The sequence below is a fragment of the Anguilla anguilla genome, chromosome 17 (genome assembly GCF_013347855.1).
Source record: "Anguilla anguilla isolate fAngAng1 chromosome 17, fAngAng1.pri, whole genome shotgun sequence".
NCBI classification, from domain to species: domain Eukaryota; kingdom Metazoa; phylum Chordata; class Actinopteri; order Anguilliformes; family Anguillidae; genus Anguilla; species Anguilla anguilla.
This window is the reverse complement of record NC_049217.1, coordinates 27,022,970-27,047,969: the sequence shown is the minus strand read 5'-3', so window position 1 is coordinate 27,047,969 and position 25,000 is coordinate 27,022,970. Positions and strand designations below refer to the sequence as shown.

Below are 25,000 nucleotides of genomic sequence, written 5' to 3'. Positions count from 1 at the left end.
CCCAGTTCCAGCTCTACCACACAGCTGTACTGCGCTCCATCATCAGCACTGGTGGGTGTGATCAGGAGGGTAGAGTAAACATTCACTGGAGTCTTAGTGAGAGCATCATAGGAGGTTTGATTCTCCAATGTTTCCCCTTTGTACCACTTCACAGTGAGGTACTGAACAGGAGCGATGTCCTGGACCTCACACTGCAGCTGGTAATGTTCCCCCTCCAGCATTGGGCCTGCGTGGTTCACAGCACTGATGGAGACACTGTCTGGAGGCTCTGCAGAGGAGATAATGTTTTATTCTGACTAATATTTATAATTAGGTTATTCATTATGAGTGCTGAAATCTGATTATTTGAGAAACTCAATGTCAATCCTAAAAAGAGTTTTGTCTCTTCAGCAGCAGACAGACAAAGCAGACCTCACTATGAGGTCCTACTGCTGGCTCAACTGAGATCAACACAGGAGAAAAGCTAAAGCCTCTTCAGGCTAATGGAGGCCTAGATCATCTCTATGAGGAGAACTTACTGTACACTGCAATGTTGAGCCTTTTATCACACTGATCAGGTCCTGCTTTGGTTAGAAAGTTCCCATAGCATTTAGGTCTTATCTCCCAGTCTGTCAGGGTCTCCAAACTCCAGGTGACAAACTGGACGTCTGATACCATGTGAACAGATCCCTCTGAAGCCTCCCAGCCAATTCCCTCATAATCTCCTGAAACAGTGCAGTTCACCGATACTGGATCTCCATATCTCACCACCACTGTGGAAGGCTGGATCATCAGTGGACATTCACTAGTATCTGTTAAAATATGAAAAGGAAGGATTGTAACTGGGGACTTCCTCAGGACTTCATTACCTTCAGTAATCAGGACAGGAAGTGGCCAGTTCTTAACTGGAGTTTAATTACTAATGACTGCTGAAATTTTTATTTGTAACATACAGCAGTATGAGGGACAAAAAAAGGAGAAAAGGAATCCCTTCTCTCCGTACATTCACTTCCTGTTACACGTGTAACTTTATTTCCTGCAGTATACACATGCCTCAGCGTGGTTCCCAGGTACCTGCCTATTTTGTACCCGTGTTTAACTTCTTTATTACACCGTTTCCCACTTACTACACCTGCAGGACAGGAACAGGTTCTTCGATGAAAATACCTGCGCACATGATGCATTAAAATGTATTAAACTGTATAATGTATAAATAAATAAATACATACATACATACAAAGTAGTCCATGACACATTCTTCCAACAGAGATTTTTGAATCTAGAGACAATTGCACCTAATGTCCAATACCAGCATCATCTGTTAGACAAGAGCTTTAAAATAATGAATTATTCTTCATTACATAAATGTGATATTATGCTGTATGTATACCACAGGCAAACACTTGCAGTTAGAATACAGAAAGTGAGCTTGGAAGCAGAGTTAGTACTCTGAAGTACATGCTTCTGTATAAGAGTGTAAATGATACAGATTACAATTACAGATCAAGTGAGCTTGTTTGTATTTCTTTCTTGGTTCTTGTTTTAGCCCACTACACTAGCTCCACAGGAAGACATCATCACACTTTAGTTCATTTTTAATTCCATTTTAACATTGACTTCCTAACCAAGAATGACACCATGCCCCACCAAAGCAAAAAAAGCCTTACAAATAAGAGCAACTGAACATTAGTAAAGTGACCCCAACATACATACATACACACACACACACATGCATGCACGCACACACACACGCACGCACGCACGCACGCACGCACGCACACATTCTGTTGAAGCTGGCAATTTAAGAGTAACTGTGATTCATTTTCCATAAATGGGTCAACATTAGCTAAGAAGCTGGGTTATCGTCACTAGCTTGCTATTATGAAGCTGGGCTGTGGATGTTAGCTAGCTATCGGTATGTGTACTTATTTGTTTTTAAATCATTTTAAAAGAGTTATTTATTGCAATGCTTATTCAAATAATTTTCAAGAAAATTACTTTCTGGGAACTGGAATCAAAATGTTCAATCACACACAAGTGGTATTTGATTATTTCCAATAATAGTTCCTTTTTTAAATATTTGTGGTATTATTTTGTAAATATTTGTTACTTTTCCAAAGCATCATTAAATGTATATTTGCTCCAGGTCTGGCGATGCAGTCAAAAGACAATGAGATTTAAATAAAGTGATGTAGGAACATAGACATTGGGACATGCATGCAACAGGAAAGCACTGACTTACAGGGAACTTCAATCTCCAGTATATGGCTGGCTGTTCCATAGGTGTTCTTGGCTGTGAGGGTGTACTGCCCGCCTTGTCTCTTGGTCAGTTGTGTGGAACTGTTGAACTCTGATTGGCCTCTGTACCATGTGACCACGGGAGAGGGGTTCCCCTCAGCTCTACAGGAGACTAAAGTATCCAGAGATTCACCCTCCCTCAGCTTCACATGGTCCGGGCACTCTGTAATGTACTACAACTCATCACCTCTCATCGTGCAACCACCTGTCCACTTGACCCCATCCCATCTACAGTTCTCCAATCCATTTCCAGCAAGATCCTTCCCAATCTGTCCTCCATTATTAATTCCTCTCTTTCCTCTGGTCATGTTCCCTCTGATTTTAAGATGGCTCGTGTTACCCCACTTCTCAAAAAACCCACCTCAGACCCCTCCGATGTAATGAATTATCAACCCGTATCGCTTCTACCCTTTCTGTCCAAAACCCTTGAACGAGCAGTTCTTAAACAACGAACCTCTTTTCTCCATCAGAACAACCTGCTAGACCCTCACCAGTCTGGCTTTCGATCCGGGCACTCAACAGAGACTGTGCTCCTGGCTCTGATGGAGGCACTTGCCACTGCAAGAGTCTCACGCCTCTCCTCTGTACTGATCCTTCTTGACCTGTCTGCACCCTTCGACATGGTCAACCATAAAATACTCCTCTCCACCTTGGCTGGGATGGGCATTGCTGGGACTGCCCTGTCTTGGTTCGCTTCCTATCTTGCAGATAGGTCCTACCAGGTCACCTGGAAGGGGTCTGCCTCTGCTTCTCATCCCCTTGTTACAGGAGTGCCGCAGGGATCTGTACTGGGTCCTCTGCTGTTCTCCTTATACACCAAATCTCTTGGTTCAGTTATTAATTCACATGGCTTCTCCTATCATTGTTATGCAGATGACACGCAACTCTTCTTTTCTTTACCCCCCCTCGGCCACAAAGATCGATAAGATATCTTCCTGCCTGGCTGACATCTCCACCTGGATGGCCAGCCACCGTCTGAAGCTCAACCTCAACAAAACTGAGCTGCTCTTCTTCCCATGCAAGACCTCCTTACTACGTGAGCTCTCAATCACGGTTGATGGCACCACAGTGACTGCCTCTGACTCTGCCAAGAGCTTGGGGGTGATCTTGGATGACCAACTGGACCTCAAGGAGCACATCAAGGCAACATCACGGTCCTGCAGATTCCTTCTGTACAACATCAGAAGGATTCGACCATACCTGACGACGCACTCCACCCAGCTGCTCGTCCAGGCTACGGTGACCTCTCGCCTTGATTACTGTAACTCTCTCCTTGCAAGCCTGCCAGCTTGTGCCATACAGCCACTACAGATGATTCAGAATGCCGCTGCCCGACTCATCTACAACCTTCCCAAATTCTCCCACGTCACCCCTCTGCTGCGATCACTCCACTGGCTACCGGTTGCTGCCAGGATCCGGTTCAAAGCCCTGACCCTTGCCTACACTGCAGCCAACAGGACAGCCCCCATCTACTTGCAGGACATGATTCAATCCTATGTCCCTGCTCGACCACTCCGCTCTGCAGCAGCAGGGCGCCTTGTAACCCCTCCCACCCGACCAAAGGGATCACAGAGCTTCTCCATCCTAGCTCCCCAGTGGTGGAACGAACTCCCCGTCCCTCTCCGAACCTCCCCCTCACTACCCATCTTCCGCCGTGGCCTGAAGACTCATCTCTTCAGACTATACCTAGACTAACCACCACCACGCTGTATATAAATCCCCCCCCCCTCCTTTTTCATGACACTTGTTACATGTTGCCCCATACCAGCACTTTTTGGTAATTTGTATTTGTCCCAATACTGTAGCTTATTCTTCTGCGTAGTTGGCTTTGCAGAGGTTAGGTCTGAATTGTGTTCACTGTGTGAACTAAACTGTGTTCTTGGCTAGAAATAGCTGTACAAAATAAGTATTGTATCTTACTGAACCTGTGTTTAGTAGTTGTCTATGACCATGAAATGCACTTTTTGTACGTCGCTTTGGATAAAAGCGTCTGCCAAAAAATGTAATGTAATGTAATCCTGGGTTTATCTGCAGGTAGAGAATATCACAAAAAGAGGGCGATAGAGCCACAGAATGACTTTGCTGGGGCTTCCACTGTCACATACTGTATTTCACACAACCACACCTCCAATAACATGCCAAAACTATGCAATAACCAGAGTCACAGTGATGCTGGTGGTGTAGATGCAACTGATAGACTCACGGTACACAGTGATGTTAAGGGGATCAGATTTATGTGAAGGCGGGGGTTGTGGTCCTTCAGGTCCTGGTTCCAGCTCACACTAATTGCATACGCATCAGGGATTTTAATGACATAAACCACTGTGATAGACTAATTGTGATGTTGATGGTACAGACAGTGCTGATAGACTCACAGTGCACAATGATGTTGAAGGGATCAGATTTCACTTCAGGGGGGGGTTGTGGTCCTTCAGGTCCCAGTTCCAGCTCTGCCACACAGCTGTACTGCGCTCCATCATCAGCGCCGGTGGGTGTGATCAGGAGGGTAGAGGAAACATTCACTGGAGTCTTAGTGAGAGCATCATAGGAGGTTTGATTCTCCAATGTTTCCCCTTTGTACCACTTCACAGTGAGGTACTGAACAGGAGCGATGTCCTGGACCTCACACTGCAGCTGGTACTGTTCCCCCTCCAGCATTGGGCCTGCGTGGTTCACAGCACTGATGGAGACACTGTCTGGAGGCTCTGCAGAGGAGATAATGTTTTAGTCTGACTAATATTTATAATTAGGTTATTCATTATGAGTGCTGAAATCTGATTATTTGAGAAACTCAATATCAATCCTAAAAAGAGTTTTGTCTCTTCAGCAGCAGACAGACAAAGCAGACCTCACTATGAGGTCCTACTGCTGGCTCAACTGAGATCAACACAGGAGAAAAGCTAAAGCCTCTTCAGGCTAATGGAGGCCTAGATCATCTCTATGAGGAGAACTTACTGTACACTGTAATTTTGAGATCTTTAGCACACTGATCAGGTTCTCCATTGATTAGAAAGTTCCCGAAGCATTTAGGTGATATCTCCCAGTCTGTCAGGGTCTCCAAACTCCAGGTGACAAACTTTAAATCTGATACCATGTCAACAGATCCCTCTGAAGCATCCCAGCCGATTCCCTCATGAACACTTGAAACAGTGCAGTTCACCGATACAGGATCTCCATATCTCACCACCAACGTCGAAGGCTCCATTTTGAGTGGGCAGACTGAAAAAAATTAAATAGGGCTTTGTTCTAGGATCAGAGATATACAATAACATTTGCAATGCATGTCATGTCCTGTATGTATTGTATAAATAATTTCATATGTGGGGGGGGGTAAATCCCTGCTAGTAGTGTTGTATTACTCGAGACCTGGATGGTGTTGGTCTTGTATCGAACTCGACTGCATTTTTACTCAGTCTTGATTCATTTGATGAGGACTGGGAACTTCCCCGCAAAACCAGCTGAGACCATTAGTACACAGGAAAAAAAGAATTTGATCCGTCCCATAAGAAGCCACCAACGACTGCCTTAAAGGGGAATTTCACTTTATAACACTTCTGGGGTCATTTTCACACCTACCAGACCGTTTTTAGGTTGCTTGCTTCAATATTTAGATATTTAGATATACCCGTGTAAGCAACCCCCCTCCCCCCCATCCAATAGAAGCCCATCCAACATCACACTCCACTCCACGTTAGACTCATTGTAAACACATGTCCCTGCTTCTCATGACTGATATTGTCCTTCTAATGAATGTGTCGCCCTTCATTATTCAATTAGTTATTTCATTTTAAATGTCGAACGTTAGAAACAAAGATCAATTTTTTTAGCGCAAGTCCACATAGTAGTTTGGTTTATCTAAATATATATATATTGTATAATATATAAGAGTGCAGCTGTACCCCCCTACCCACACACCCCGAGCTCCACAGAGACCACACCATTCTCCTCGTCCTCCTTTCCCCCCACGCCACCCCAGCACCCCACACACTGAGCACCAGCCCAGCCCCCCAACAGAGCCCCTGTACAGCAGCAGCCCCAAAGCTATGCTGCGACCCTGTCATAACCCCCTCCTCCAGTCAGTCAGCAAGACTACACTGCATGGGACAAGAATCCAATTGAATCCCTACATACTGAATTCTGCAGAAATATCTTGCAAATACAAAGGAAAACACCTGACAACGCATGTAGGGCAAAATTATGCCAATTCCCATTGGTAATAAATATACAAAAAAGAGCTCTAAAATTCTGGATACATCTCAAATCAAGTCCCAATGACACGCTACAATTTAAAGCAATCCCCTTCTCTTCTCCTTATACACCAGATCGCTTGGCCCTGTAATCTCTGCCCATGGCTTGTCCTATCACTCCTATACCGACGACACGCAACTCTTTCTCTCCTTCTCCCCATCGGACACACAGGTCCCTGCCCACATCTCCGCTTGCCTGAGGGACATCCAGAGCTGGATAGACAATCACCACCTGAAGCTCAACCCGGGAAAGATGGAGCTAATCTTTATTCCTGCTCTATCCTCTCCCCTCCTCGATTTTTCCATTTCCCTAGGGGACACCTTAGTGACATCATCACCCTGTGCCAAGAATCTCGGAGTGGTGATGGACAACAGGTTGTTCCTCTCCAAGAACATCGCAGCAGTAAATCGGGCATGCAGATTTTTCCTGTATAACATCCGGAGAATCCGCCCCTTTCTCACCACCTACTCAACCCAGCTCCTGGTCCAAGCAATAGTTCTATCCTGCCTGGACTACTGCAACTCTCTTCTGGCTGGACTACCGGCATCTGCCACCAGATCCCTGCAACTCATTCAGAATGCTGCAGCTTGTCTGGTCTTCAACCTCCCCAGACACTCCCACGTCACTCCCCTGCTCACTACCCTTCACTGGCTGCCTGTTATAGCTCGCATCAAATTTAAAACATTGGTCCTAGCATACCAGGCAGTCAAGGGATCAGCCCCAGCATACCTCCACAAGATATTCAAACCCTACATGCCAGCCAGATCCCTCCGTTCTGCTACCTCAGTACGCCTGGCACCTCCCCCTCTTCGCTCCTGCACTTCCAGAACACATCTCCTGTCTGTTCTGGCCCCACGATGGTTGAATGACCTCCCCGTGGAGGTCAGAACAGCTGAGACACTGACCCATTTCAAACAACGACTGAAGACTCACCTCTTCAGGCTGCACCTCTCCCCATCCCTCCCTACCTCCCTGTAATCTCTTAAATGACTGTAAGCTTAGGGTTGTAACTAGGTAGCTGTTTCTTAGGTGACTTAGTTAATGCACCTGTCTTAACTACTGCTTGTATTTTTTCCATAGACTGCGTTGTTGCTGTTCTCGTTGTGTTAGTGTTAATCAGTTTAACCTTCAGGGTCCAAGTTGAACTATGCGGTTGTTCCCTGCACTTGGACCGGTACTTCTCTCTAGGGTTTTCGTCATACTTGTTCCTGGTTATGGTTATACACTTTGTTGTACGTCGCTCTGGATAAGAGCATCTGCCAAATGTCTATAATGTAAAGCGATAAAAATCCCAAGAACTGAACCCAGAAGAGAGTCCCCTCAGTCAGCTGGTACTGAAGCTTACTAATTCTATAACCCAAACTAACCTGCATCACGCTCAGACCAGTACTGCTTACCAGCCGCAAATCAGAATAACCCAAATTATGCAACAAACAAAAAATTTGTATTTGGAACATTGGGATAAAGAAACCAAAACACAAAGTCGACTAAATTGCTATCGAACCCTGAAAAAAGACTATACTCCAGCAGAGTATCTCTTCTCTGTCAGAGATACAAAGCAGAGACGGATCCTGACCAAATACAGACTCAGTGACCACACCCTTGAAATTGAAAAAGGCAGACACAAAAATTCATGGTTACCAAAAGAAAAACAAATATGTGGTCACTGTAAGACAGGAGAGGTTGAGACAGAGATGCACTTCCTCCTAAACTGTACAAAATATACAAATATTAGAAAAATATATAACCACAAATTTTCAGAAATTATAAAAAAACTTCCATTCTTTATCAAAGAATGAAAAATGTGCAGCCCTATTAGGACAAGGACCAACAGCCCCAATTGCGGCTCAATATGTCTCAGCTTGCCATAACCTGAGGGACACTGAGTGACCATCCTACATAATTATAATTATCTATTTATTTATTTATTTATTTATTTTATTTTATTATTATTATTTTTTTTTTATTTTTTATTTTTTTCTTTAAATACTTGTGCCGATTGAACATTAATATTGTTATTGTTCTATTTATTATTATTATTATTATTTTTTAAATAGAACGTTCATTATTAGTATTCCACTGTAAATATGTATTTTGAATTGATTTATGATGCTTTGGCAATATGTACCTATGTATTTCCTGCCAATAAAGCAATTTGAATTTGAATTTGAGAAAGAGAGTTAGACAGAGGCAGAGAGAGAGAGAGAGAGGGAGAGAGAGAGAGGAGAGATGAAAGGGAGGCTTTCCACAAACGAACAGCAGAGCGCCGCATTGAATCCGCAGCGTGTTTCAGGTTCTAATGACCCACAGAAGGGAAACCAATCAGGGGGAGGCGGAGAGGGAGGCCGGCCACCACGCCGTGAAAGACGAAACGTCGCCACGGTTTCCACCGGCGCTCCTGAGCTCCGCCCGGTGCGGTGTAATTGGGTCTTTTGATGTGGCGGCTCAAGTCTCACACAAGAGATAAAAGCTCCCGTGAATTCTGAGATCAGGTGTTGTCAAATGCAACAGTGAGACACTGTGCAGAACAAAAGGCTTTTAATTTGTTTTGTTTTACTAGGATTACTGTACAATAACAGCACCAAGGCCAAAGCACAGTGCCTGCTAGTCACACAGAGTTCCTCAGCCACGTTTTAGGCCTGCAATTTGTTTTTTTTAACAGGAAGTCATCATTTTTTCCAGGGTTTCAGCACAATGCGGCGCCAGTACAGAGATTTGTCATGCTAAATGCTACAATCTGCTGTAAGCTACTGTGTACTAAATGCTACAGTATGCTGTATTCTACAGTCTACTTATGCTCCAGTCTGCTAGAGTATGCTAAATGCTACAGTCCGCTATATGCTAAATGCTACCATATGCTAAATGCTACAGCATGCTAAATGCAGAAAGGCTAATGTACAGTTTGTAGCTAAAACACCTCCCCTTCTCTGGCCTTCCCCACCAGAGCAGAACAAAAACTGCACATTTAAAGTCCGAGATCTTCATCTTTAGCGAAGCCGCACTGAACTTAATCACAGTCTCAGTCCAGTCGAGCTGAATTAATTCAGCGCGGTTCAATTACAGCTGTGGTGGTAATTAAATGAATGCTGGGATTTCAGACCAACAGCAGAGAGAGAGAGAGAGAGAGAGAGAGAGAGAGAGTGAGGATTATTGTTATTATTACTGTTATTGTTGTTGCTGCTTGTTTTATTTTTTCTTTATTATTTTTCTTCTTTGTTGTGAGGAGAGGACCAGGAGTGCTCAGGAAGGGGGTTCCCCAGGGCAGAGCAGTCTAATGCGACCTCTTGCCCCTTTGCCACCTCCAAGGTCTCATTAATAAAACTGTAGAAGAAGGGGGGGGGGGTCTGAGGGGAGAGATAGGGACCAAAAGATCATGAACACCCCCATCCCCACCCCCCGCTCAGATCAGACACCACAGCCTGAGTTTTCACAGATAACGGTGTGTCCTGCTCTGAACCTCATCTTAGTTTATAACTTAAGTTATAATAAGTTACCCTCATTTCACAGAAAATATAGGCCAGTATACAAGACTCACAGTCATGTTAGACAGAGTGATACAGGAGGTGTAGACACAACTGACTCACATTGCACAGTGATGTTGAGGGGATCAGATTCAGTTGAAGGTGGGGGTTGTGGTCCTTCAGGTCCCAGTTCCAGCTCTGCCACACAGCTGTACTGCGCTCCATCATCAGCGCTGGTGGGTTTGATCAGGAGGGTAGAGGAAACATTCACTGGAGTCTTAGTGAGAGCATCATAGGAGGTTTGAGTCTCCAATGTTTCCCCTTTGTACCACTTCACAGTGAGGTACTGAACAGGAGCGATGTTCTGGACCTCACACTGCAGCTGGTACTGTTCCCCCTCCAGCATTGGGCCTGCGTGGTTCAGAGCACTGATGGAGACACTGTCTGGAGGCTCTGCAGAGGAGATAATAATGTTTTATTCTGACTAATATTTATAATTAGGTTATTCATTATGAGTGCTGAAATCTGATTATTTGAGAAACTCAATGTCAATCCTAAAAAGAGTTTTGTCTCTTCAGCAGCAGACAGACAAAGCAGACCTCACTATGAGGTCCTACTGCTGGCTCAACTGAGATCAACACAGGAGAAAAGCTAAAGCCTCTTCAGGCTAATGGAGGCCTAGATCATCTCTATGAGGAGAACTTACTGTACACTGTAATGTTGAGCCTTTTTTCACACTGAAAAGGTCCATAGTCTGGACCGGTCTGAAAGTTTCCGAAGCATCTAGGTCTTATCTCCCAGTCTGTCAGGGTCTCCAATCTCCAGGTGGCAAACTGGACGTCTGATACCATGTCAACAGATCCCTCTGAAGCCTCCCAGCCGATTCCCTCATGATCTCCTGAAACAGTGCAGTTCACCAATACTGGATCTCCATATCTCACCACCACTGTGGAAGGCTGGATCATCAGTGGACATTCACTAGTATCTGTTAAAATATGAAAAGGAAGGATTGTAACTGAGGACTTCCTCAGGACTTCATTACCTTCAGTAATCAGGACAGGAAGTGGCCAGTTCTTAACTGGAGTTTAATTACTAATGACTGCTGAAATTTTTATTTGTAACATACAGCAGTATGAGGGACAAAAAAAGGAGAAAAGGAATCCCTAAATTAACGCATGCATGGAAGCATACAATCAGAGATTCTTGTGCATGGATACTTCGTATTTTTTCAACAGTTTATTTTGAAAATTAATTTAGGAAAGCAGGTGGTACAAACCTTAAACATCTTAAATCTTTTTAAGTAACCAACCGCACACACGGTCATTTAAAAATTAATACAGTAACAAAAACAAAACCTGTGGTAGGCGATTCTCCAGATGAGTGGGAAAAAATGGAGGGTTCCAACAAATTCCATCTGACACAAATCATCAGTTGGGGAAATTGTCATACATTTTCACAATAGTTTGGAACCCTCGGTTTCACAGCTACATGACTGTATTGCTCCAAAGTCACGCTGTGGGTTTAATTTAGTAATTCATTAAAGGTAAGAATTAGGCTACAGCTTTGTAATCAACAACAAAAAAGTGTAAAAGACGCCCCCAAATAACTTACCGTGTACCCCAAAGAAGAGGAGTCCAAGCAAAATCCGCATTAAGGCGCCCCCACACATTTGGCTGCTGAGATTTGGAAATTCAAATGGGGAGAGTTTCAACTCGAATCCAACAAGACTGGAACGGACCGGCCCCGTCCTTTCATTCGCCGGTGTTAAAATGACCCTCCAGTCACGCGCCTGGTTTTGTCTTTGGAACTATCAGGTGGGAGTGGACACGCGTTTGCTTTTTTGGCACGCCTTTGCCCCTGTGAGTGCGGAGTGATGTCTAACAAATTCTAATGAACCAAATCTCACTGGAAGGGGGTGAACACAAAATGGATCAACAGGGTCACGGAAGGCTGCCAGTTGTATACACACAGGGGCGGACACCACAGTTTTATGGAGAAAAATATAGCTTTATTTAACAATAAGTTAAATAAAGCTTAAGTAGAAGTAGAAGTAGAAAGGTCATATTTTTATATTTATATTTCATATTTAGTTATAAACCACTTCAACATGTGGATATATATATATATATATATATATATATACACAGAACATAACTGGAAGTAATATTTCAAATAAAATAAATAAATGAAAAATAAATAAATCAAATTAATGAACGAAAACAATAATAAAATGCACATATTCTAATGGATAGTTAAATAGTTAATGTTTTGATAATTCAGTAATTTGGAGGAAACCTAATTTTGTCAGCTTAATCTCAGAGATCTCAATGTTCATATTAGCTTGATCTGAGAGATGTTTAAGTTTGCATTCTGAAGCCAAAATTCAACATTTCTTTGTGTCTTGTGTCAATTATTAAAATGAAAAACACAGGTTCATAAAATGCTTTCGATGCATTGCAAAATAGTGTAGAAGCCCACTGGATGCTGGGCTCGGGGCCAGGCAGTTGAAATATCCAACTCCCTGGGGAACAAAAGTTAATCTGAACAATTTTACAGGCTGCAAGCATTTTGGAGAAGTCACATGGTTTCTAAAAAAGCATGTGTCCTCTCCTCCTCTGTCCCCATGTTGCTCTTTGTTTAATTAGGGGAATCTCCAAACCCCCCTGCCCCCACACACACATACACACACACACACACACACACACACACAGACTATTTCTCACAGATGAATAGGTATAATTGTTGTGATAATAGGATAACAGTGTAGCCTTTCTTCTCTATGCCTGAAAACCACTAGGCTAATGAATTTAAAACTACAAGCAGAAACAGGAAATCATCTCAGTGTTTAATTAATTAATTAATTGATTTATTCTTTGTTTTTATCTTTTGAACTGTCTTTTGAAGATGCTAACATAATATTGGCTCACCATTCAGGTTTTTTTTAAATGCATGTAGCCACTTTTTTAAAAGATATAAGGCTACTGTAATGTAACAATTCAAATTCTTAAAATTCAAAGTTATGAACATTTCCCTGCAAACTCCCAGAAGCTTTTGCGTCTCTGAGGTTTTTCTGCAGTATCTTGAAATACTGAAAGTGAAAACACTTTTAAATATAGTTCGTGAACATGCTGTCATATTAAGTTTTGCCAAGATCTTTTGGACACGTGTACACCTTCTTTCACTCTTACATCACTGTCAGACAACCCATCCACACGCATACATACATGCACACACACACACACACACACACACAACAAATTCGTATCACCAAGTTTAGAACGCAAACTTAAGAATCATTTCTGATCAGAACACCATCGTCCACATTGTGCGCAACACGCCCCTAGTGGTGGGTCATAAGTAAGACATGCGTTTCCAGGGGCTCATTTCACTCGTTCACGGATCCTCTTTTTCTGAGCTCTGAAAGCTCAGTGTGCCTCACAAAGTTATGAAACAGCACTGTTCACTCAGCTTTGAGACTATACATTTTACTCAGTGCTGAAAGGCAAAAGAGTTCTCAACACTGAAGCTTCTGCCCATGCAGTTTTCGGTTAACTCCTGTTCCTTCTGGTCTGAAATCCTTTTCACATATATCACTGATCCCTCACACTGATCCTGACCCCACTAACTGATTCCCGCTAAACTGGATTTACTCGACAAAACATATTGATTTGATTTGGAGGAGTGTTTTCTTGATGTGAATTTGCCTGATGTTCCTCATTTGCCCACTAGATGCCGCCCTTTCTTCAGTTGTGAGACAGCCGAGGGCTGAGCGCTGCACTAACCTCTCCACAGTGGAGGCGTGCTTACAGCACATCTGCAGTGAGGCAGTTCAGAGCACAGTCGCAGTGAAGCTGAAACGGCGCAGTCACCGTGGGCAATTGTTTTGTGACCGTCTCAGAAACGTGCATGCATCCAAGAGACAGACCAGTACCCCACGGTTGGCTCCTCCCAGTGGGTGGAGCTAAGGTTCTAGTTCTCAGTGCATTAAACAACTCCATGATGACAAATCTTGACCATGCCAGAGCCGCCTGCATCCTACTGCAGCGTCGACCGGGCAGGGAGAGTTTCAGTCGGCTGGGACCGGCCCTGTTTCCTGGAGAAAGAGTGACTTCCTGTGGTCTGCTGGGGCCTGCAGTCCACCTGCGCCAGTGGCCTCTGACATGTTATCCTCTGGAGCAATGACAGAGCAGCTGGTCCGGTGTGACTGCAGGGCAAAAAGAAGCAGTGGTAGGCAGAACGGGATTGGTTGAGAACCTGACCAGCCAATGGGACACAGGGGACACATGGGACACACAGAACACGAGGGACACACATGGGACACACAGGACGAACAGGACACAGGGGGTGTAATCTGGTGTACATCAGCAGGATGAAATGTTACACATGGCAAATGTCCCTCTCCCTCTCTCTCCTCCCCCCTCTGTGTCCTCTTTTCCTCCCCATCTATCTCACCCTCACTCACTCTCTCTCCCTCTCTGTTTTGTATATCTCTCTTTCCCCTCTGCCCCCCCCCTAATCCTGTTCCCAGCCTTCAAACACATCAGAACAAAAGAACCATAAAATAGATTATATACAGGAAATAAAATTAATTTATTTAAAGTAAAGTAATGAAAGCCCACCCCCACTGAAAAAAATAAACCGTTCTATAAACACTCAAAAAAAAAATATCTGGAATTCAGGAATTCTGGGAAATGTCAGAGGTGCTCTAGCCAAGGTTGCATGCCCCGTTTGTTATTTTAGGTTGTAGTGGGAAAAAAAAGAGGAAAATAAAATCTGGGTGAATATGCTGATTGGTCGGTTTCTCCCATGTTTAATTTTAGTGTGTTTGCTTTGAGAAGAGCCCAGCCTCTCACAGATGGCCCTACTCTCACACAGACAGCCCTGCAACCCCGCAGCTCTTCGGTTCTACCCCGTTGCTCGATTCTGTTACCCCGCTGCCTAATTTCCCCTTTGTGCCCCACCTATCAGAAACTGCGGGTGGTGGAAACTATTTGCATATTGTTTTTTGTTTCCTGGATTACACTTGTGCAAAATTAACTGAAACAATAACTCGACCAATGGAAGCATGCGTAGTGTGTAGACCGGACTTCCTCCGACTTCCAGAGCGGGATAAATCGACATGTGGGAAGAGCTACTCTGCCGTGGCCTGAAACTGGCAGTGCGTGAGCGTGTGAGAGCGCGTGTGCAAGTCGGGCGTGATTAAGCGCGAGAGCGTGTTGCCGCTCTTTTGAAGAGCAGACGTACGGTAAATAAACAGCGCCATTCGCCTGTGGTCTGGGTGATGGTGTGTAGGCGTGGCTGTGGGGAGTGTGGAGCGGTGCGCGTTGTAAAAGCGGTGACGGGGAGACGCGTCACGCTGAAACGAGCGCTCGCATCCTCGTAGACCCAGTGACACACAGGCGAGCCAGAACTGGCGTCGCACTGCAGAGCAGCAGTGATCAGAGCTCTCCATACACATCCCACGCCGATTCAGATCCCAGAATCGGGCACTATGGAAACTTCACGACCTCGTGTCCCGCAAGGAACTCGGCGTCCAGACCAGAGGAGGGGGAATGAGAGAATTGGGGGGTGGGGGGGTGGAGGTACTTAAAAAGTTTTCCAGTTGTTTTAGAGGTTCAGTGACCTCTTGTGTGCTTGTGTGTTCCTGCTTCGGTGCCACTGCCTATAAAAATGACATCAGGGCATTGCTGGGGTACAACGCTGATCTAACACTGGGCCAACGCTGATCTAACGCTGATCCAACGCTGATCCAACGCTGATCTAACACTGGGCCAACGCTGATCTAACGCTGATCCAACGCTGATCTAACACTGGGCCAACGCTGATCCAACACTGATCTAACACTGGGCCAACGCTGATCTAACGCTGATCTAACGCTGTCTGGAACAGCTGTTTCTCCTCAGCTCGCGCCATGCCCAGCTGGCCCAGTGCCTTGTGGGGGTTTTTCTGGCCGTGCCCGTCTGGCTGAGGTTTTTCGGAGTGAGGAAGAAAAGGTTCAGCCTGTCTGAACTGACCCACGTTTGAGTTTTGAATGCAGCAGCTGGGAGAATAAGCAGTTTTTAATCCAGGACAAACAAAACCTCTAAAACCACCAACGACACAGAGACCTCTGGAGGTCACATGACCCACAGACCCACAGAGGGAGAGAGAAAAAGGTGAGACACACATGGTTTTCACATACTGCCATAAACACACACACATACAGATACACACGCAGTTCTTTTTTTACATTTGGAAGTGGATGCATGTATGGGTGTGTGTGTGTGTGTTTGCTTGTATGTGTGTGTGTGTATATGTGAGAGAGAGAGAGACAGAGAGAGAGAGAGAGAGAGAGAGAGAGAGAGAGAGAGAGAGAGAATGAGCGGGGGGCTGTGAGCAGTGTGGGAACAAGGAGACGGACTTTCAGGTCTGTTTGGGATAATTGAAGTGTGGCCTTTACTGGCACAGAGGGGTGGGACCAGAGTGATTGACAGGCGGAGCCAGGACAGGCCTGTTTCTCATTAGAGCACGGTGACTTGGGGGTGGGGCCAGGACAGGCCTGTTTCCCATTAGAGCACGGTGACTTGGGGGCGGGACCAAGGCAGGCCTGTTTCCCATTAGAGCACAGTGACTTGGGGGCGGGGCCAGGGCAGGCCTGTTTCCCATTAGAGCACGGTGACTTGGGGGCGGGGCCAGGGCAGGCCTGTTTCCCATTAGAGCAGGGTGACCATGGGGAGAAGCCCCTGCGCAGTGGGCACTGGGAACCTCTCAGCTTCTCTGTGACTAATGACCCTATTCATCCATTGGCCCATACCTGCAATCACCCACTGGTTCTCATCTGTGTGTGTGTGTGTGCGTGTGTGTGCGCGTGTGTGTGCGCGTGCATGTGTGCGTGTATGTGTGTGTACAGGTGTGCATGTTGTGACCATGATGACATCAGCTCATTGGCACTGATAACTAACAAAAAACCCACTTCATATTGCAAATTTAGTGGTTGCAAAAGCTAGAAGCCGGATGCCAAAGGTGTTCCGGTTATTATTGTGCCCGTTTATAGCTGAGTCTGAATAAATCATCAGTCCGTGAGTGTACTCTGCGCTGCCAGAACAGGCTGGTACCAGTCCCCTGAGCTCTCCTCATTAGCTGCATGTAGAGACAAGCTGCTTACTCATACAGGCTTGGTCACAGCTCAGAAACCATCACCGTCCTGAGAAAGCGAAAGAGAGAGAGAGAGAGAGAGAGAGAGAGAGAGAGAGCGTGAGAGTGAGCAGTTTCTTCATTCCCCCCCCCCCCCCTTCCCCCCCACCCCCCCAAGTTGAGCAATTTTTGCAGTCTTCTCATGAAACACATTAAAAATGATGTCATTTATCACCAATCCCCGCCCTCCCACACAAACACACACACTCACACACTGCGCCTCCTGGCCACATCACGTGAAGCAGTCTCATAGTCTCGTGGTGAAGTTTGGGCAGGAGGGAGTTAATGTGTGCGGGGGGTGAGTGGGTGCGGACAGAGATGCAAGTCTGATTTATGGGGTCCCCAGCACCGTGAGAGGGTACGGGGAGGGGTACGAGGTTTTGGTTTCTTCGGTGTTGGAGCTCAGTTTTCCCATACCAAAAATAAGTCCATTTACCATGTGCAGCGAGCTCCATAATGTTTGGGACAGACATATCTTTCTTGATTTGGCTCTGTACTCCACAATTTTAGATTTGTAATCAAACAATTCACATGTGACGAAAGCAGATTCTCAGCTTTTACTAAAGGGTATAAGCTGTTTTGGTTTCACCATGTAAATTACAGCACTTTTTATACATAGTCCACCCATTTCAGAGCACCATGATGTTTAAAAACTGAATATTCCGTTTGAAAAATTAAAAGCCTTTCGTGCCTTTTCCTTTCTATGTATGTCTGGCCATGTTGTTAGAATTCCAAGATCCAGTTATTTTCTGATCCCTAAAATATACATTTTTAAAATAATTCAATTAAAAAAGAAAGGTCTGGATGCTTTGGCAACACAGCTTGTCAAGCCAAAGAACATCCAACTGAACTGCAGACGAACTGAGAGATACAGACAGCATATGTGTATTACATTACATTACATTTATTTGGCAGACGCTCTTATCCAAAGCGACGTACAATAAGTGCATACCGAAGGTCACTGGAACAACTACAAAACACAGGTCCGATAAGGCACAATACTCGTTTTGTAGAGTTATTCATGGCCATGAACACCTTCAGTCCAGTTCACTCAGTGAACATTACTCTCTGTGATAATCTTTCTGCTGATAATCATTACGTGATTTTCAGCAGAAACGCCAACGCAAGGCTGTCGAAGTTACGACATGTCCTTGGGCCAGAAAAGGTAACCGAAACCCCCCCGAGCTTTCCGGGCCAGCGTTTCAGCTGGTCCTACGGCACCACGGACCTGGAGACACAGCAGACCAGTCCTTAATCATCTGGATGTGGTTAACACATCAGTGACGCACCCGCGCGCGTGACGTGTCAGTGGCGGGCGAGTGCGTGCGTTTGCCGTGATTCTGCTCGGCCCTGAGCTTCGCCGTGATTCTTCCTGCCTTTCTGGACATCGGTGCTGCCAAAAGACTGACTTTCAGCATAAACACTGGAAATTCTCCAGAATGACGACCTAATCCATGGCCAGGAAAGAGCAAGCAAGAGCACATACTCAAACACACACACACACACACACAGATGCTCTCATACGCACATGCACGCACACTTACACACACACACACACACACACACACACTAATAAACACCACCCCCCCTTCACACACACACACACACACACACATATAAACACTCCCACAACTATAGACACTTCCATACACACACACACACACGCTCGCGTACACATATGCACACTTATAAATACTCACACACACACACTCACACGCACGCATGCGCACACACACATATAAACACTCCCACAACTATAGACACTTCCATACACACACACACACACGCTCGCGTACACATATGCACACTTATAAATACTCACACACACACACTCACACGCACGCATGCGCACACACACTTATAAACACTCCCACACAGAAACACGCAGTCCTGGAGGGTAGAGACGATTCGGTGAGTTTGAATGTTTAGCCTTTCAGCCTCACCAGCCCCCCTTGAGCTGATCCAAGAAAGGAACCCCCACATTACTCCTACATTACTCTCATATTACTCCCACATTACTCCCATATTACTCCCACATTACTCCCATATTACTCCTACATTACTCCCATATTACTCCCACATTACTCCCATATTACTCCCACATTACTCCCACATTACTCCCATATTACTCCTACATTACTCTCATATTACTCCCATATCACCATGAGACACGACCGCATGCATGGCCCTCCCCTGACTTTCACAGGACGCCCTGCCCAGATGTGAGGGGAGAGGAAAGGGGACGAACTTTAGGGTTCGGTGTGTGCAATGTTCAGTGCACACGGAGTGCTCAGATTGTTGCGTGTTAAGTGTGTATAGGCTTAACATTCGCTACCCACAGCACTATACACACTTAACACACAACAATCTGAGCACTCCGTGTGCAATGTTCCGTGCACACGGAGTGCTCAGATTGTTGCGTGTTAAGTGTGTATAGGCTTAACATTTGCTACCCACAGCACTATACACACTTAACACGCAACAATCTGAGCACTCCGTGTGCAATGTTCAGTGCACACGGAATGCTCAGATTGTTGCGTGTTAAGTGTGTATAGTGCTGTGGGCAGCGAATGTTAAGCCTGCAGTACTCAGGGTATGGTGTTCCGGCTACTGTGCCCTGTTCTCAGAGTGGGGGTCCGTTCTCTGCAGAATGGTTGTTTTCTTTCTTTTGTTAATGGTGTTATTTAAGGGTTATTTCGATTCTGATTGGATGTGGCTGTTGAGGTCGTGATGTAATCACGCAGCAGCTGTGTCAACATCAGTCTGCTGTGCCGAGTACAAACCCCGCCCCTTCCAGCCCAAACCCCGCCCCTTCTAGCCCAAACTCCGCCCCTTCCAGCTCTCTGTTTTCACTCCACTCATATAACAAGCATAGAAAACTTCAGCAGACTAACTCTCTCTCTCACACACACACACACACACATACACACACATGCATGCACACATAAGCACACACAAACACATAGACACACATACACACACACACACATACTCACGCATACACATACTCACACATGCGCACACACGCACACACACAAACACACACACACACACATACGCACACATAAGCACACACACAAACACACACACCCACACACACACACACGCACAGGCAAATGCAAGCTCACTTCTAAGCAAACATGACCTAAGATCAACCAGGCTGCAACATATCCTAACCAACAGTAACATTACAAGATTCATCAACTCCCTCTTCTGGGGGACCAGGTTTTTTTTTTATTTTTAAGTGGTGAATACAGGCCAGCTATCATAAAAGTTTACGAATAAGACTGTATTGTATACGTTTGTAAGATAGTAGATCCCTTTTTAACATGACAATGATTTATTCTGTCAATTTTACGAGGTGTGTTGACCAGTCACAATTCTTCATTTATCTGAACAATGTGTTTTATTCTTCCTCCTGATCAAAGGGCCCAGAGTATTTCTAGAGCGAGCTGCATTTGCCCCCTAGGGGATACCAGCTAGTTTAGCAATGCCCTACGGCATTAACAGCGACCCGAAAATATCTCCTAACCCTCGGAGGTTCAGACAGACATGTTTCCATAGTTACGGGGGGACGGCAGTGCCTGAGAGAGCCGGTGGTGGGGGGTGGGGGTGGGGGGGGGGTGTTTTGTAGCTCTGGCAGGGAGACGACGGGGCGCTACGGTCTGTAATAAAACAGCCGGATGGAAGTGAAGCTCTAGTGTGAGACCGCTCGGGATCAAAGCCCTCGATTCGAACCCTGGGACGCTGCCGCCAAACTGTCCCTTTGTCCTCTTCCCACCGTCCCTTCGTCTGTTTTTCTTCAGACCTTCGTCCAGATCCAGTTCGGGCAATTTAAGGCCTCTGTACCTTTGGACAGTGTGGATACTACAAACTTGTGAATAACGTGAATCGCTACTGAACCTAATTACATGCATGATGATGATGATGGGTCACTGTCATTAGTGTCCATAATATGGACAAAGTGTGACTGAACAGCACGGTTTGCTTTTATTCATTTTATTTAAAAAATGTTCTCTTTTTTTGTCTTATGATATAATTGCTTGGTAAAGGCTGATGTTTACATGGTTGCAGTCAAACAACATTAAAATTTCATTCTCTCTCTCCCTTCTCTAAAGTATGAACTGTAAAAGAAACAATAATATTGATCTAAATGACCACAAAGCTCATAAACAGTATATTGTAACTGATTATTTCAACACATTACTTGATATCCTCTCTCTCTCTCTCTCTCTCTGTTTCTCTCACACACACAGATTCATACACGCACATGCACACTCACACATGCGCACACACGCGCGCACGCACACACACGCGCACACACACACAAGTGCGCGCTCAGGATTCCGATGGGCATACGGTTGACCTCCCTGAAAGCCAATTTCACCCTTCAGAGCCCTACGATCACATTGTAGCCCTCTCTTTCTCTTTCCTCTCCCTCTGTTAGCCGGCCACTACAGCAAAAACGGTGTATCTAGGGTATATCGACCGCTAATTCTGTACAATAACAACAACAACAAAAACAGTGTATCTAGGGTATACCGACTGCTAATTCTGAACAACAACAACAACAACAACAACAACAACAACAACAAAAACGGTGTATCTAGGGTATATCGACTGCTAATTCTGTACAATAACAACAAAAACGGTGTATCTAGGGTATATCGACTGCTAATTCTGTACAACAACAACAACAACAACAAAAACAGTGTATCTAGGGTATATCGACTGCTAATTCTGTACAACAACAACAAAGACGGTGTATCTAGGGTATATCGACTGCTAATTCTGTACAACAACAACAAAGACAGTGTATCTAGGGTATATCGACTGCTATAATAATTATTATTATCATTATTATATTAATCACTGTCGTCATCATCACCAGAGTGAAGGCATATAGAACTATGAAGAGGTGTGCTGATGAGCGAGCACAGGTGTTCAGTAACAGGGCTATAACAGGAAACACATTACTGCAGGTTTCAAGGCAATCTACCATAATGTAATTGAATTGAATGACTGCTGTCTTCCTGGAATGTGACTATTGACAGTTGCCCTGCAGTTCCCCTTCTGTGTAAAGTGACAGTAAAAGATGCCATTCATCATATATTTAGATGGCAAGTCACAGATCACCCACCTGTACAGCTCAGAATCAGACGCTCTGTTTGATTCACTTCCACCCAAAATTTACCATGTTACCATGGTTGCTATTGACATGGTTTCCTGTTTCCATTACTGCTGTGTAATGCACTGGGGCATGGATGTGTGAACATGAAACGCATGCTGAACACAGAAACACTCTGGCTTGCTTGATACAGTCTGGGCATGGCTGTAATATACATGTACATAGGGAAGGACCCATATCTACGCCTAACACTACATAGTTGTGTTAAAATTTTCTTAACACAGTGCAGTGACTAACGACACACAGAAACCTATAGCTCACTGCAAAGGCTAACAGCACACAAGAGCTGTAGCCAAAAGTAAAAATGAACAGCTCACACTACTTAAAATGACCACAGCATATCAAATGGAAGATTCTCCAAAAATCAGTTATCACACAATTACAGTGGCAGCTGGGCTGGGAGTAGGGTCAGTAAAAACAGAAAGCACTGGTGAGGGTGATAATGTCAGTGTTCTCTCAGCAATAATATCAGCACTGCTGGGGGTGAGAATGGCAGCATTCTGTCAGCAATAATATCAGCACTGCTGAGGGTGAGAATGGCAGCATTCTGTCAGCAATAATATCAGCACTGCTGAGGGTGATAATGCCAGTGTTTTGTCAGGAATAATATCAGCGCTGCTGAGGGTGATAATGCCAGTGTTTTGTCAGGAATAATATCAGCGCTGCTGAGGGTGATAATGCCAGAGTTCTGTCAGTAATAATGCCAGCACTGCTGAGGTTGATAATGACAGTGTTCTGCCAGTAATAATATTAGCACTGCTGAGGGTGATAACAGTAGGGTTAGTCAAAAAAATTCTGTGGTGAGGGAATTTCAACTAGGGTTCATAAACAAAGCCTTCACTTCCAGGAAGACTGTTTCTTCCTCCCCCAGTCTGCCTCCCCCTCCCTGGCACTCTGGATCCCCTTTACTAACCCCTCCCTCCTTTCTTACCTTCCGTGTGAAAAACTTCAGACGAAGCAGAGAAACAATGAAACGGACTCTCAAGTCTGAACACCGCACACAGACCCACACAGCCTCTCATATTCACAGTTACACACTCTCGCACACGTGCGTACATACACCAGCAGTCACATCCACGCAGCACAATGAGAACAGATCGCAGTAACTCTACACTCCTGAGAGACTTCGGGGATGGCGAGCCGAGGATCTTTCTGACGCAACGTATACCAGACTACACACCAGCACAGAGGAACACGAACACGAACACGAAGGGAAAACCAACGGAGATCACGCAGATATATTCACACATACAAACACCATATGAACAAACACATGAACACTGTATGTGCACACTCTCCCTCTCTAACGCACGCTAGCGTACAGACACATACGTGAAAACACGCTCATACACAAGCACTCAAACACAAACTCTGAAAAGGAAGGCAGCTGCCTTAGGAGGCAGTGTTTTCACTATTTTGCACGCGTGTCCCAAACTAAAATCCCCAAAAGACAAGGAGCTTGTTTCAAAGTGTGGGGACACAGTGAACTCGATCATTTGCAGTATTGTAGTATTTGTTGTATTTAAAATATACATTTTTATTATTTAATGCACTAGAATGATGTATGTAATGTTTATGAGCCTCCGTGAGTTTTCCAGCCAGCCAACTTGCTAGTGATCACGTTGCCTTTCTGTGACGTCATCCTGCCGCCAAAGTGCCTCCCAAACTCGTTGCCTTTTGAGGTCCCTCGTTAGGATGCTACCGTCGGAGGGAACTGACTTTATGGGCAATGAGACGGCTGCCTTCCATTTGAGACGCAGCCAATCTCTCTCTCGCTCTCTCTCTCACACACACACACACACACACACTTGTGTGTTTAGGGACTGGGGAAGAGCCGGATTTGTGGTGGCCATCTAGATAAAAACAGAGTCATGAGATACACTGTATTTATTCAAAGGTCAAAGGTCATGAGAGCCATGCAACGCGGAGGCAACGATGCAAGAGCATCCAGCCCCCCTTGCAGCTCTGCTGGTTATAAAGTCTTCAGCAAACAACGACGACTGACAAACTCTGCGTTCCATCTTCCTCATGAACACACAGCACCTCAGATTTCCAGTGTTTAAATCCCAAAATACAATTCTAAATGAGCTCATTGGCTGTACACACCAGCACTGGTTCACTCGTAGATTCTATCGCGGTAGCACGGTTCGTGTCGGGACACGAGAACGAGTCTTTGGCTGCCGTTCCTGCGCTTATCACGTGAATGTAGCTGAAATGTCAGACGGCGTAAATGTTGTGGACAATAAGGCCAGAAGCTGGCATGAAAACCAGAAACAGACCTGGCCCGCGCTGCCTACCTCTGTCTCCAGGACTCAGATCCACCTCCTGAGGGCCAACACTGCCGGCAGGTGTTCGCTCTACCCGCGCACTACACCAGCAGATTTAACTCTTTATTTTACCTCTGTGGTTCAGGCAGGAAGCTCATTGGTGAAATCTGGTGGTGTAGTGCATGGCTGAAGCGAATGCCTGCAGACGCTGCGGCCCGCAGGACCCGGAGATGAGCTCCCCTGCCTTGGGACACGTAAACCGGAACGTGGCCCTCAAATTCAAATCCAGCCCTTGGCTTCTTGTCACCCAGGTAAATAACTGAAAAATGAGAGCCACTGATTGGCCAGATTATCTTCACACCTGACTCCCAGGTAAAGGGTGTGTG

General features: G+C 45.2%; 1 protein-coding gene across 1 annotated transcript in view; it reads right to left on the bottom strand.

Annotated features, from left to right (window-relative positions):
• LOC118216417 (hemicentin-1-like) overlaps nt 1-11,771 on the bottom strand; it is a 41,250-nt gene extending 29,479 nt beyond the window's left edge. The window contains exons 1-7 of the mRNA XM_035397550.1: nt 11,598-11,771; nt 10,693-10,971; nt 10,110-10,439; nt 5,233-5,496; nt 4,653-4,982; nt 519-791; nt 1-268 (exon numbers count right to left, since the gene is read on the bottom strand). The exon at nt 1-268 is cut by the window's left edge and continues 62 nt beyond it. Coding sequence (XP_035253441.1) covers nt 1-268; nt 519-791; nt 4,653-4,982; nt 5,233-5,496; nt 10,110-10,439; nt 10,693-10,971; nt 11,598-11,655 — 1,802 coding nt within the window. The 5' untranslated portion in view covers nt 11,656-11,771. The remainder of the gene's footprint in view (nt 269-518; nt 792-4,652; nt 4,983-5,232; nt 5,497-10,109; nt 10,440-10,692; nt 10,972-11,597) is intronic.
• Between the last annotated feature and the right edge of the window lie 13,229 nt (nt 11,772-25,000).